Source organism: Xyrauchen texanus, chromosome 35 (assembly GCF_025860055.1).
Source record: "Xyrauchen texanus isolate HMW12.3.18 chromosome 35, RBS_HiC_50CHRs, whole genome shotgun sequence".
NCBI lineage: Eukaryota > Metazoa > Chordata > Actinopteri > Cypriniformes > Catostomidae > Xyrauchen > Xyrauchen texanus.
This window is the reverse complement of record NC_068310.1, coordinates 17,451,856-17,467,455: the sequence shown is the minus strand read 5'-3', so window position 1 is coordinate 17,467,455 and position 15,600 is coordinate 17,451,856. Positions and strand designations below refer to the sequence as shown.

The window sequence follows — 15,600 nt, the reverse complement described above, 5'->3', positions numbered from 1 at the left end:
CCTGGAGGCTTGAGGACTGCTGATGTGGCCAGGGCAATACATTGCAATGTCTGTACTGTGAGACACCTAAGACAGCAATACAGGGAGACAGGAAGGACAGCTGATCGTCCTCGCAGTGTCAGACCACGTGTAAAAACACCTGCACAGGATCGGTACATCTGAATATCACACCTGCAGGACAGGTACAGGATGGCAACAACAACTACCTGAGTTACACCAGGAATGCATAATCCCTCCATCAGTGCTCAGACTGTCCACAATAGGCTGAGAGAGGCTGGACTGAGGGCTTGTATGCCTGTTGTAAGGCAGGTCCATACCATGCATCACCAGCAACAACGTTGTCTATGGGCACAAACCCACCTTCACTGGACCTGACAGGACTGGCAAAAAGTGCTCTTTACTGACGAGTCCCAGTTTTGTCTTACCAGGGGTGATGGTCGGACTCGCGTTTATCGTCGAAGGAATGAGCGTTACACCGAGGCCTGTACTCTGGAGCGGGATCGATTTGGAGGTGGAGGGTCTGTCATGGTCTGGGACGTTGTGTCAGAGCATCATCGGACTGAGCTTGTTGTCATTGCAGGCAATCTCAGTGTTGTGCTTTACAGGGAAGACATCTTCCTCTCTCATGTGGTACCCTTCCTGCAGGCTCATACTGACATGACCCTCCAGCATGACAATGCCACCAGCCATACTGCTCGTTCTGTGCATGATTTCCTGCAAGACAAGAATGTCAGTGTTCTGCCATGGCCAGCGAAGAGCCAGGATCTAAATCCTATTGAGCACATCTGGGACCTGTTGGATCGGAGGGTGAGGGCTAGGGCCATTCCCCCAGAGATGTCCAGGAACTTGCAAGTGCCTTAGTAGAAGAGTGGGGTAACATCTCACAGCAAGAACTGGCAAATCTGGTGCAGTCCATGAGGAGATGCACTGCATTACTTAATGCAGCTGGTGGTCACACCAGATACTGACTGTTACTTTTGATTTTGACCCCCACCTTTGTTCAGGGCACATTATTCCATTTCTGTTAGTCACATATCTGTGAAACTGGTTCAATTTATGTTTTAGTTGTTGAATCTTTTTATGTTCATACAAATATTTACACATGTTAAATTTGCTGAAAATAAAAGCAGTTGAATGTGAGAGGACATTACTTTTTTTTTTGCTGAGTTTTTATATATACATAAATGTTACAGAACTGCTTTATGTGCTGATAAGCACAAATGCATTTAAATACACTAAATTTGAAAAAGGTTTGGTCTCAAGCTGTCTAATTAACCCAAAATCACTTTCCTCAATTGACTAAACATTTTGAAGGAAATTCAACAAAGAAAGTTAAGTCTCAATACCCCTCTTGACCTATGATATACTTTGTTTTATTATATATTTTATTAAGCCCATGGCTTATTTTCCCACTTACATTACACCCTATAAGGCAAAATTGCATGAGAAATTTCTTTGTATTCTGTGCATTTTTAAATAACTTCCATAATATAAGCCAATGCAACTTAAAGCAGATCAATACCACTCAAAATGGTACATGCCATAAAACCTCATAACTGTTTATATTATGCTGCTTTTGCATGACAGCATTTATACAATGTCTGGATATAAATATTAGGCTACACAACAACTTCTGCTGATTTATTTGGTTGTTGATTGTGTTAGATATACCATATATGTAATATAATATATACTAAATGTTGTTACAATTATTTAAGCAAAGTTATAGGTTATACAAATTATAAAAGTTATAATATACATTATGAATGCAATTTAATGCATTTATTGCAATGCATATTGAATATATGCCTCATAGAAAGTGTTACCAATTATGATTCTATGTTGGGTCCACAATAGATGGAATAGTCCAATTTTAAATCTGTGTCCTGAAGCAAATCCAGTTCAAAATCACTGCCTAAAATAACAATTGGCTTTCTGCAATTCTCGTTAAATGAGTGACATGGCAATCTGTTTCACTGGCAGTAACAATGGCTTTGAGCATGTGATGTAAGCACAAGTAAAATGGGATGACCATTTTAGTTCATGAGTTCAGTTTGGATCGGCTCGAGTCCCTATGGGTCTGCATAGATGTAGCACAACAATGCCTATGATGTAAGTGGATTTTTGCAACCAATCTCCAAAAATACCATTGCAGCTGTTCTCAGGTCTCTATTTCTATAGACATGAAGACTGTAAGTGGTATAACAGTCATAAAGATTCCTCTTTTTAAGTCGGGCCTTTCATCTTGAAATGGAAGAGAGAACAGACTCCTCTATGGTCTCTTGAGTCATGACTCATACTACTCGTACTGTTTCTTAAGTATACAGCATGCAAATCTTTAAGCATAGCATGGATGATCTACTACATTTGTCAAAACGGAATACTGTATCCCACAATGTAATGTGCTCGACTTGACCCATTTCTAGTGTGATGAATTATCCAGAAAATTAATTTTTTAATGCATCATCTCTTTTTGATCCATTTTGGATTTGTTCTACACAAAGTTAAAAGTACAAAATAAGGTGTTTTTATTATCAAGATTACCCTACAGCATGTCAATCAGATGCAACATGATGAGGTCAAACTGATTGAAATGTCTTAGAATAATGCCTAATTTTACTTAGAATAAAAAAAATAGTAAGTGAAAACTGTAAAAAAAATGTCATACATGATTCAATCAATGACACGTTTTTGAAATAAGTTTACTTAACTGAAATAACAAACACTTTGTGTAGAAAGAACCTAGTTGAATTGGGTAAATCCAACTAAATTAGATGTGTCAACATAACTTAAATCTCTTTTATATCTTTATGTACTAACTAGTGAAAGTGAATACAAGCATGCTAAATACATTCTGGTTAGAAGCACTACAGAGAGTAGTTTAGTATCTACGTTATGGTTAGTATGGGAATTGCTCTACGGAGTAAGCAATCCATTTTAAGTGTAAAATCAACCTGCCCTCATTGTTAGCTCAAGCTCCACTCTTCACCATAATGGTAACCTCCAAAACTCAAACATAACAAAAACTCTTCTAAATGTTAACATAACAAAACAATAAACACAAACTTTGTGTTCATCGTCAAGTCCCATGCAAAGCACATTGGGAACTAGAAATCCCCTGCCCAGTTTCAGATATCCAAACATAAAATATTAATGTTGTCCCAACACAAATGGATTGAAATAAACTTTATTCAACAAGAAACAACTCAAGTTCAAATTCACTTGGTTATATAAACTTTTTATGTTACTTTTTTTTAGTAATATAAACAAGGGAGGATTTAGTAAACCTAACGATGGTGAAAGTCTTTTTTACTTTCACTGTTACATCTCACCAAGTGAACCCTCTTGAACCACAAAATGTTTCATAATTTACCCTTCAGACTTGCATAACCAATAAACAGGGTTAATTTAGCATTTAATGTGTTGCATCACAGTGACTCTTTCTTTCTAAGTACGCTCTGATGGTGATGCTCTAATTACCTGATGTGTAGGCAACAGGCATCTTGCTGTTGCACCCAAACGAAGGTCTGAGATTACAATACGGTATAGGCAACTCCTAATTCTCTCACATCAGGAATGTCAGACACAATTAAACTGCTGCATTTTCACCCCAAAACACAAGACTTCATCTCCTTATACAGTCATCTCAAGCAGTATGTTATTTTTTGCCTGCAGAGGGGTTACCAGGATATCATGTTTGGGGGGCATTTGGCTTGTTTGGGGGGGCAACATAAACAATTGAAAAAATTGGCGCAAAATTAAGCTATACAACACACAATCTGTTTTAGTGCATATCTTTTTCTAAGACAGGAACCCAGAGATAGGCACAGGGCCCCTATTAGACTATAGGGCTTAAACTGGATTTTTGTTGTGTCAGACCTCACTCATCTGCTAGCGATGGAAAAATATGCACAAAACAATCCACTTTTAAATTGTAATTTATCATCAGATGCAGAGGCGTTTCCAGCATTGAAGGACATCCGGGGCTTAGCCCAGACAATTTTATTTTCACACTAGCAACCACTTCTCTGTAGTCCAAAGCTGGTGAGAGGGTATTCTTTGAGTTTTGCTTTGGCTGGGCCTGTTTCTACAGTTCCTAAATCTTCCACTCTAGTACTATCCTCAACATCCTCTCTCCTCCCTGAATCATCTGTGATGCAAAAGAACAGATACAGCACATAACTTATTGCAAATCAGCTTCAAACAACTAATTCATCAAGTGCTACATATGTCAAATTGTAGACCAATACCACTGAATAAAATGTATTGGGAAGAGCAGATCAGTGGGATTGCCCTTAGATCATGATTCTTGAATTTTCATGTATATTAACATAAAGTCATCACAAAAGAGTTATATTATAGTGAGTAAAGTGAGATAAAAAAAAATATTTAATATACATAAATTATATTTTTTGACATAAATAGTCAAAATGATGTATAAGATCCTAAGTTAAAGCAATACATGAATAACTTTAGTCTAAGTTCATTGACACACCATGGCATCAAACTGTATATAATTCTCATCATCTCTATGAGAATAATTCATCTGTCAAAATCCTTTCATTAGGATCATTGGGATAAACAATGTTTCACTTTTAACTTTCTCTAAAGTAAAGTGACTGATTAATTGTTACCGGTTTCTATGCCTGATTTTGGCACAGCTGCTGCTGCTGGCTCCTCAGTCTGTAGCTCATCTTTGCTACACTCTACAAAACCATTTAATCAAATCAAAATGTATATTTACTACAAACTAATATCACAAAACAAGTCACACATACATTTTATGCTAATGCTTATTGGTTATCCTTAGCGAAAACAACACCTGATAAACAAGAAAAGTACGCTCCGAACGGAGCTCGACCGCGGTTTCCGGCATGAGAAGCGATTGCGTTAACTCGGAGCTACCAAGCGTCAATCTCAACAAGCAGGTTAGAGGGTACAACTCTTGAGGTTTTGCCTGCTGTGGGTGAAAGCCAGCTAGATGATGATCTTCAGACTTTAAGGACAAAAACAAATGTGAATTCCTACCCACTGACTTCTTTCGGAAAAATCCCCAAAGCCTCATTTACTTAATTTTTGCTCTCTTTCCTGCTAATTGCCGTTAACTCGTTACTAAGTAACGTTATTTGATGTCAACGACTGTGCAAGCTCCTCCTCTACCTGCTGCATATTCAACGAGAGGAAGAAACGGAGTCGCCCATAGGCTACCGACAGCAAAGGAACTTATTCTATAGGCTAGATTATGCCTATGTCTGTTTTTACAGGCTGTATGCAGTATGTGCAAAGCCAAAGCACAATGAAATAAGGCAACTTATGATTTTGGGGGTTTACATAGGCTTTTATCCGGTTTCATATTTGTCAGTCAACTATTCAAAATACATTCGGGGCTACACTCAAAACAACAGATGGACAGATTATTTCTCAAATTCTCAGGGGAGGCAGAGCTTATCCTAGGGGAGGCACTGCCTCCCCCAGCCTCCCCCTACACACGCCCCTGTTTGCCTGTAGGACAGAGTGGAAAAAATAGACTGTCATGTTTCTAGTTTGATTTCAAGATGATGGAAGCTTTCTTTGCTTAAAGGTAAGAGACAGGTACATGCAGCCACCTCTTTGAACCCCAGATGCCACACCCATCTGCCTGTCACCTCCTGTGAGATAAGGCACACCAGTCAGCTGAGGCAGGGTAGACCGAAAGCAAATCCTTGCAGAGACTCTCATTCAGTCCATGGCGCTCTGGAAATCTAATGCATTCCATTTTTGAACACTATTGTTTCATAAGCCCATCCAACAACATAGGGCAGTTCACATGCCACAACATTTCTGTGATGAGGAGCTGGAGAGGCAAGGGGAACGTTATTGTCTACAGTGAATTCTCAAAACATTTGTTTTTTTTTTAACTACAATGAACGTTCAATGAGTATGTGATTCTTACAGGGATAGTTTGCCCAAAAATTTAAATGTTCGCATAATTTTCTCATAACGTTCATTATTCTGCAGAAAACAAACAAAGATATTTAGAAGAATTATACTCTTTATACGCATGTGTCAAGCACTAGGGAATGTAATTAAGCTTGAAATCATGATCGTGCCTAGAGACTGTAATGGCAAGGTGTGCAGTGAAAAAGGAGTTATATTTTGGTTTGTTCTCACCCAAAACCAACCGGATCACTTCAGAAGACATTGATTAAACTGAGTCATATGGATTACTTTTTTGATGACTTTATGTGAGATTTGGGCCTTCAGAGTTCTGGCCACCATTCACATGCATTGTATGTGTAACCGGACCTGCTCGACCCGCTCCAAGCGGGATTCAAACCGGCATCTCCGGCATGGGAAGAGGGCATGCTAACAAGGAGGTTAAAGGCTACAGCCTCTAGGGTCTGTCTGTCGGTTTTACAAATACTGCACAACTATCAGCTATTCATTTTTGGGTGAACTATTACTTTAGTGCAGTGCGAGACAAGTAAGATGTGCAGTCACTGTCTTACATCGCTCAGGACTGTAGCTATTGTTTAAAAAGATGTTCTTGAGACCTTTCTAGTAAACCAAGGCTTGAGCTTTTTATACAAATTTAAAGGGCAGCTGTATTGACATCTGACATCAACTTGGCTGAACAGCCACATCATTCACTTACCCAATATGTCTTTCTTTAATCCGTGGAACACAAAAGGAGATGTGGCACAATGTTAGCCTCAGTCACTATTGGTTTTCATTACATCTTTTGTCCAGACAGTGGAAGTGAATAATTACTGAGGCTGTCAGTCCCTAACATTTTACCTGACATCTCCTTTTGTGTTTATCAGAAGAAAAAAGTCAAAGGGGTTTGAACCAACATGAGGGTGTGTAAATACACATATGGTTAATTGTTTGCCTTATGAAGATGATCACCACCAAAATAAAGAACCACAAAAGGAAATAAGTATGAAAAATATTTTTTCACAATACTGATCATAAAGCTACTGCACATAATGTGTATGAAATATGTGGTAAATGATCTAATGATTATTCATACTGTATCTATCTATAGATTAAAAAAAGCCAAAAGCTCTAAGTTCTCTCAGACATTTCCCAGTGTCTGATCTCTATGCTAGTATCTACTAGTTTGCAGTTAAATAGGTTAGAAATTTGCTGTTAGACATATAATACTGAACATTAGCTTGTTTATTGAACAATTCCTTCATTTCTGTCAGGTGTCTGTTTTAAATGGTGTAAGGCTTTTTCATAAATATTTGAATGTTTTAGATCCTAATTGTGTGCTTGTAAATTCTTGCTTTTGTTAATGGAACAGATGTTTGTCATGCAGGGCATCACCTGTGCTGTTTCTATTAATAATTTGAGGAGGTGGGATTAGCAAGCACAAGTGTGAGACTGATCTAAACCTTTCATGAGCCTACGCAAATGTACAACTGAATTGGTACACCAAGAATCTGTGTTTTAAATATTAATGCCCATGGTACTTTTATTAATAAAGCGCAAGTTGCAGTTTAGTCAGCATATTTTTCTGTACAAATAAGTTACTTCTGAAGCATGTGAATGGTCCCCTGATTGTAACTGTGAAACAATGAAACTTGTTTTGTTTTAAACACAAAAAATCAAGCAAATATCAGAGGTTAGGGCTGGGCGATAAAACGATCTCCACTGGGGCGGACCAAAGGCACTCACAGCACTAGGAGAGAGCTTGCTCCGCACCGCTGCCAATCCTACGATCCACCTTGCAAGCATGCCGCTCTGCTTTCGTAGGAATGAATTGAAAACGTTCTCAGCTTCGCTCACAAACGCGCCAGTGGTAACGTAGTGTCAGACTGGATGAACTTGCTTTTGCTAGCTGCCTTGCTAATAATTAGGTTACGTCAGACTGGATGGTTGATTCCATCTGCACCGCAGGACTTCATGACAACAGTTGCGCCCTCTCATCATCTCTAGTGAAGAGTGCGACAGAACAACAGTGATGTGGACAACAGCTCTGATCTTTCTGCGCTGTAATCTTCAATATTGTTCTCTAGCAACAAACATGCATAATGTCTGCCCTGTCTTGCTCCGCACGCATTGCCTCTTTTCCCTGCATGTGTAGATCTGAAGTGCCGCATGAGTTAACCTGGTTTCAAAGCACCTTTTAGACCAAAACGTTTTTCCCTTCTAAATGTATCTTTATAAATCAGCATGTTACGAGCCTTTACTAATAAACAAATCGAGTTCTGTACTAATTTTGTGAAAATTAGTTAGATGTCTGGAATTGATAAGGAAAGACTAAAATTACTATTTGGTAGACTAGTCTCTCACTTTAATGAAAATATACAAATGTTTTTTTTATATATATATAAAAAAAACGTTTTCTAAATTTTCTCTCGGGACACCCCTGAGCCCACATTCAGCATCATTCCACAGTCACAAGAGCTATTATGCCCCATACTTGGGTATCTGAATCTAAAGAAATGTAAAAAATATTTCATTTTAATGTAAAAATATTCCAACAAATACTGGACTGCTGTCACTAATGCTTCAGAACAAACAGATGATCTTTTAACATTCATTTTCAATTGATAAATGGTAAAAGATGGTAAAATTGGTAAAAGATCCCGCAGACCCCACTGCTTTGGTCGTCTCTGGACCCCCTGTGCAGTTTTGTAGAAACTATTTTGACCGTTTAGAATTAATTTTTTCTTCTTTTCTTCCGTCAATTTTGAAATAAAAAAATGAAAGTGCAATGTGTAAATGTATATCGTGATAAATATCGATACTGAACAATATGAAAAAGATTATCGTGATAACAATTTTGGCCATATCGCCCAGCCCTATCAGAGGTAGAGTTAAAAGAGTTAAAGATTTGCGGGTTAGAGTAAAATGTTTGTGTATACATATATTCTATACATTCAGTATATAATTCACTATCATTGCCTTCATCATGTTTTCAGATTCAGTGGGGTTATATACACAATGTAGAACTTTAAAATCCAGCTTTTGGAATGTTGCTACCTATAATATTAAGTTTGGACATGTTTAATATCTTGCTATTCATTTTGTGTTTATTTGGTATTTACAGTACATTCCTTTGATCTGATTTATAATGCAATTTGAATTGACCATTACCTTGTTTCTTCCTTCTGTGAAAGATTGTTTCTCACCCAAAGACTAAAAATGCACCCAAAATATACAACAAAAAAGGTTTTTACAAGGATTTTTTAGCACTGTACTCTCAGTATATGTGCGTAGTATTGACTGTACTGAAATGCCAAACACAGTTAGCAGCTTCTACACAATGTGCATTATTGATTATAATTGAAACCAATAAAATGACGTTTTATAACACAGATGATGGGATTTAATGACATCCTGTACACTCAGCATTATGTGTAACATTGTGATCAAATGGAAATTTCCGCCCATTGTTCAACCTGTTATTTGAAACTGCCAGGACTTCTAGTGATTTAGAGTAATAGTCAGTATTCACATACCTTAGACAATTCAATCCAATTCACAGTGTCTTCTACACTCTTATTTATTTAAACTACTCTACCGGGAATACCCAGCTGTCTGTCTTTCTGACATGAGAGTACGATTCTCTCCCAGTCTAGAGTGTGTACCCCCATAACTAAGCTGCCACAATGGTGGATCCACTCCTCAAATTTGACATTCTGATGTGAAGCCACAAGATGTGATCTTGTTGCCGGTCTTCTGCAACTGTCAAAAGTGCATCCAGATAAACATTTGTCCATTCTTCATGCATTGTTCACATGTTTTTTCTGTTCCCACTCACATTTCCACACATAGTTTGTACTGTAATGTCTGATATAATCTGGTGATGCTAATCTTTGAGAACACTGAGAGTAATTAAAAGAAACATGTTGATGAATGGAGGTCCACCAATCTTTTGCCTCCTTACCCATCCTCTTCCTCAGTATGATTCAGACAGTTACAGGGCCATTCTCACTCTAGTCTGATTTCATGTGATAGACTAAACTAAATATACAGCTATCAGTGAAATCCACTGGTCTTGGCACTGTGATTAGTAACTGAATGCTTTTTTTAACAGTGTGGCATCGCTGTTGACATATAAGTACCTGCTGTTCAGATTGTGTAATCGCCATTTCCGTACCTGAATCTGGTAAAGACTTTGAATTAGTTGTCCCAACCAGGCTTTTAAACAAGCTTAACCAGCTTATTTTGAAATACCATGCTGGTCAACCAGCTTCACCTGCTAGGTAGCATGTGTGTAGTCTTACACATCAGTCGATTAAACTGCATTGGCCTTTGGCTGTGTGCTCTATGGTGAATTCTGGGAAGAATTCAGTAGATAGAGTCCTTGGCGGTGGTGGATGTGTGAGTGGTGGAGTCATCTGGTAGGGAACCTCGGCGTGGTAACCCAATGTGGCAGCGCAGCAGAGTGACCAGTTCTCTGGACACACTGCTGGAGAAGGCTGTGTAAATCCACGGGTTAGTGCAGGAGTTCAGACTGGCCAATAGCATCAGAATGGTGAAAGCTACTCCTGCATAAGAGACAAAGGCAAACTTAAACCCAGGAATCAACAGAATACCAGAGAACCCAGTGTTATTGCACTGACAGTTCAAGAACACTGCAGTATCTTTATGTACTTTATATAATACAAATCATGGATGAGTTCCATATCTTTTTAACCCTTCAGGAACCTTATTTTAAAAAGCCCTATCACATTACATGCTCATATGCTTCAGGGTTAATTGATGCTCATTTTGCAGAAGGAAATACACATTCACACCAGTATTCATTTTGCTAATGAAAGCGTTGCTTTGATGAGAAATATTTGTGAATATTGGGAATTGTTAACTATATAAAATCCACTTTTGATTATTCATCAAATCTAGGATTAAATGTTTACAATAGTTAAAGAAGGCAAAATTCCAGGAAAATTATTTAGTAGCAGGTAGATATCGCAATTTAACACCTTTTGCAGAATATGCAGAATATTAGTCAAAACCAGTATATTTTGTGCAGTCATATATGCCATATATGCAACAGTGCAGAGTTTGCAATGATAGATAATACTTTAACTGCTAAAATTAAGGCAGCTGCATAGATTGAAATTTACAGATCAATGTGACAGAATTAGTTGATGGACACATATTGCTCTCCTATAGCCAGTTTTAGGAGCAAAAAATATCAACGTATCTGTAGTGGAACAGAAATTAAGGCTGTTCTCACTTAGCAACTCACACATACATATTTGTGCTGTAAAACCACACTCAGTGGCCAGTTAATTAGGTAGGCCTACACCCACCTAGGTGACCCCTAGAAAAGCCAGATTTTTTCCCAATACTGATTTTTTTTTAATACAGTACTCAAAACAATTGCTAGAGATTCTGACCATAAATTGTCAGCACGCCCTTGGTAAGCAACAATATTCAAGTAGGCTGTAACATTAAAACTGGTTGGTATCAAGGGGCTATAATGTGCTCCAAGAACAACCTTGTTTCATATCACATTTTTGCTAAATGATTTTTACGTGGCTTGTTACTTGTATCGCAGCAGTTTCCTGGTGAAGTAAACACTGAGGTGCTAAAAAACTACTTATCAACAATCTAACAATCAAGTCAATCTATTGGCAGATGGCGCTCGGTGTTGCACACCCAATGCGTGCATCATCACACACATATAAGCAAGAACACAATGCCATTTCATCAGGATTTCCTTCTTAAGGGTCGCAGTTACATCTCGTGCTCTTGAGACTCAAATCTACGCTTTGCCCATGAATCTGCACGTCTATGGCAAGTGGATTATTTTTCTACTTCCCTGTTGTTCACATGCAGACATTGTGTATCCTTTATCAAGCTCATGTACAGTATGTGTGTTGTACAAAATGGTTCACTACCCGAGTCCTAGTGTCAGGTTTTCCCTGTCGAGGGTGCTTCTGTGCTCCCTCCTTCCTATCTTTCAATACAAAGTGCTTTTGTCCCCCTTTGGCAATGAGTCCAACATACAGTATGTGTGTAATCAGATGGTATAGGGTCTCCATAGCGTCAGTTACTGACACAGCGTCAAAGTGACCAACTTGAAAGGGAACGCACAGGTTTCATTTGTAACCCCGGTTCCCTGAAAGGAGCAAACAAGATGCTGCGTAGGCTTGAGGCACTACTGATTTCTCACTGTATGGGACAGAGAGATGCGCACTCTCCTCACTCAGAAGGAAATCCTGACAAGATGGCTTTGTTCTCTCACTTATATGTGTGATGAAGTGTACATTGGAGGCAGAACGACAAGCGCCATCTGCCAATAGTGTGATTGTAAAGGGATTCAGAGATCATCACTCCTGGGTGGAGCTCCCCATAGTGTCAGCTACTGATGCAGCATCTCGTTCTCTCCTGTTAGGTTAGAGTTATAACCTGGGCATTACTGATGCTGCCTTCAAGTGCACCTGGGAAGCTCATACCTCTGAGTTGGGTATTCGTTACAACGACATGTCATGCATTCAACTGGGAAACAAAATACGGAAAAGAATCCAAACTTAATCAATTATTAAATGAACGACGGCAAAAGAAATGTATTCTGTTGTACCAATGAATAAACATTAGTGAATAAACATGCACCACTTATAAACAACATATATACTTTATTAATGCAAGGTATCTAACATAATAATTAATTATTATGTTAAATATACCGAAAGGTGAGTCATCATTTTACTGTCATATAAAACAAATTCATATTATTGAAATAAATGACAGAAGTTTAAATAATTTTGCTTCCTATCATCTTTCATGTTGACACGCCACTTCAAACGTCCCAACTCAGAAGCTTGTGTTTCATCTAGAATTCTGATGCATGTGCTCGGAACTCATAATTAAGATATTTCTGTCTCCACTTGAAGGGCACATGAGATACTTTAACCACTCCATCTGGCACCAACAACCATTATATGTAAAAAGTCACTTAGATCACATTTCTTCTCCATTCACATATTTGGTTCGAACAGTAGGTGAACAATTTTTTGGCTAAAGTAAAGAAAAACATACACAAATGAATTAATAAAAAAAAAAGAATTATTAGAATTCTAGCTATTTTTTGTTTCTTATTCTCCCATCTCAAAACTAAAATTGAAAAGAGGGGAAAAAACCCCTCCTATCTTTAATGTTGGCTTCTCATCAACACTTACAAAAGTTACCAGCAGGGGAGGTAAAGATAAGAGACCTAATATATATTTTATGTGGGGTAAGAGGATGTGACTATTCAGATGATAAGTAATAGTATATGACATTTTGTGGAAAAACTATTGTTATTATGGTGATTTTATGGGATATACAGTAATGGGACTTTTTAAGGGGAAGGAAAGCCGTATTTGGACATGCTTTACCGAATGCTGGCTGATACATTTTTTTGTGTATGGCTGACACATTTTTTTCACTGCTGCATGTTTTTCTCAAGCATTTTATGCTGTCCAGAATTTATTTAGCCATGAAAAAGATTTAGTATGTTGTCAGGGGTGGAAAATGTATTGCAAAATAATACTCAAATAAAAGTACTGTTACTTCTTAAAAAATGTAGTTTGAGTATAGTAAAAGTACCTGTCCTACAAACTACTCAACTAAGAGTAAAAGAGTAGCTCATTTAAAAGTACTCATGAGTAGTGAGCATTGAGTACTGAGTTGCGAAAACTACATCAGGCTTCAAAGGAATAATTTTGAGAATAATAACTTTCTTCAGCAGACAACAAATTAAGATTTTTAGAAGAATATTTCAGCTCTTTTGTGAATGGGCTCCAAAAAGCACACGAGTCAGCAAAAAAGTAGCCTAATCCATGTGACTCCAGTGGTTAAATCCATCTTCAGACTTTTTTCTACTTTTGTTTTTGGTGATTCACATTCTTCATTCACATCACAATCTACTGGGCAGGGAAAAGAATTTCTAGCAAAAATGGAATTAAATATTGATCTTTTTCCTCACCCACACCTATCATATCTCTTCTGAATACATGGATTAAACCAGGGGTTCTCAACCTTTTGCAACTCATGGCCCACCAATGACTGTTTAAAAACATTCCGAGGACCACCTTTCCAAATATGATAGTATAAACACAGAATAAAAGAAAATTCAAAAAGTACAATGATATACTCTGCTGTTAATCTGTTATGCCACTGTAGCGGTCAAGTCAACTATAGATGAAAACAGTCCTTGTGTAAAAAAAGACTAGGCAGGTTTACTCAGTAACCATTTATTCCTGTAACATTAACAGGGCAGGTCAGACCAATGACTGGGTCAGACACACAAGGGGAACACTCTTTTAACAAATTAATTAATAATACATCCTCACATCCAGGCTAACATACCTGTAACGACAGGTCAGACACACAAGAGGGGAACATTTTCTCTATTCATTAGCAGAAATGTTCATTCACCCCAATTTATACTGTACGTGTATTTTATCAAATACAATTAGCGATATGGGCATGTTTAAAATAATCTTACATGAACAAACATTACGTAAATGTTACATGTATTATATATATATTATTTTTACAATTCAACTAAAGAAAAACTGGACACGTTACTTATACTCCTTCCCACACATCCAAAAATGAGGAAGTCTAACAGGTGTGTCACATGTCAAAAACAGTTTTCATCAACAACCACTAGGTCTAGGACTATTAATAAATCCCAACACATTAATATACAGTATTTACATGAGCAGGTTTTTGGAGTAGTTCACATGAGAAAAAAAACATATATACTGAGACACCTTGCTACAAAATTCATATTCTGCATACCCTCAGTGAGACACTTGGGCTTGCTTCTCGGAGATAATAAAATCAAGTCTTGGTGAAATGGGTGAGAGACTGACACGAGAGTAGCATTCAAAGTAGCTTTCAGTTTGCTCCTTGCTTTTGATTTTGTGATAGTCACAGTGGAGAACCCTGACTCACATAAGTATGTGGTGGTGAAAGGCAATAGAAATTTGATTGCCCGCTTTGACAGAGAGGGATATTCACTTGCAGCCAGTAACCAAAATGAAGCAAGGTCAACTTGTGCGAGTTGAAGTTTTAGGCTACTGTCAGCTGATAGTTCCATTAGTTCATTTTCCAATACAGTGGAAAGAGCCATGTCTTCTGAAGCAGGATCCACAGAGAATGGGTCCAAAATCCAAAGGTTTCCATGTCGAGGGTCCTCTGGGAAGTAGTCAGCAAACTTTTGAGACAACTGAGACAAGTGCTGGGTTATAACACTTGATATGTGCACATGAGAAGAGGCTTCCAAAGTTTCACTCAGATGTGGAAACATGTCAAATCGTCCCTCCTTGACTCTTCTATTCCAAAGAATGAGTTTTTCTTGAATCCCTCAATTTTGTCTGAAACCAAAAACACTGTGCTGTTTCTGCCTTGCATTGATACATTCAGCTGATTTAACTGATCAAATATATCAGATAAGTAGGCCAGTTTTGCACAAAATGTATCATCAGTGTAATGCTCAGCAAGAGGGAGCGCTGCTCTTCCAGAAATGTGTGCACTTCTTTTCTCAGTTCAAAAAGACGATTAAGCACACATCCTCTTGAAAGCCACCTTATTTCACTGTGGTACAAGAGCTGCAAATGATCAGCATCAAGACGTTCACACAGAGCTGCAAAACACCTTGAGTTG

The 15,600-nt window shown here is 38.0% G+C and overlaps 1 protein-coding gene across 1 annotated transcript in view; it reads right to left on the bottom strand.

Moving 5' to 3' along the window:
- Window positions 1-9,319: 9,319 nt before the first annotated feature.
- The window catches only part of LOC127628846 (vasopressin V2 receptor-like), a 45,914-nt gene continuing 39,633 nt past the window's right edge, over window positions 9,320-15,600 (bottom strand). Inside the window, exon 6 of the mRNA XM_052105785.1 lies at window positions 9,320-10,484. Within this exon, the coding sequence (XP_051961745.1) occupies window positions 10,285-10,484 (200 nt within the window). The 3' untranslated portion in view covers window positions 9,320-10,284. The remainder of the gene's footprint in view (window positions 10,485-15,600) is intronic.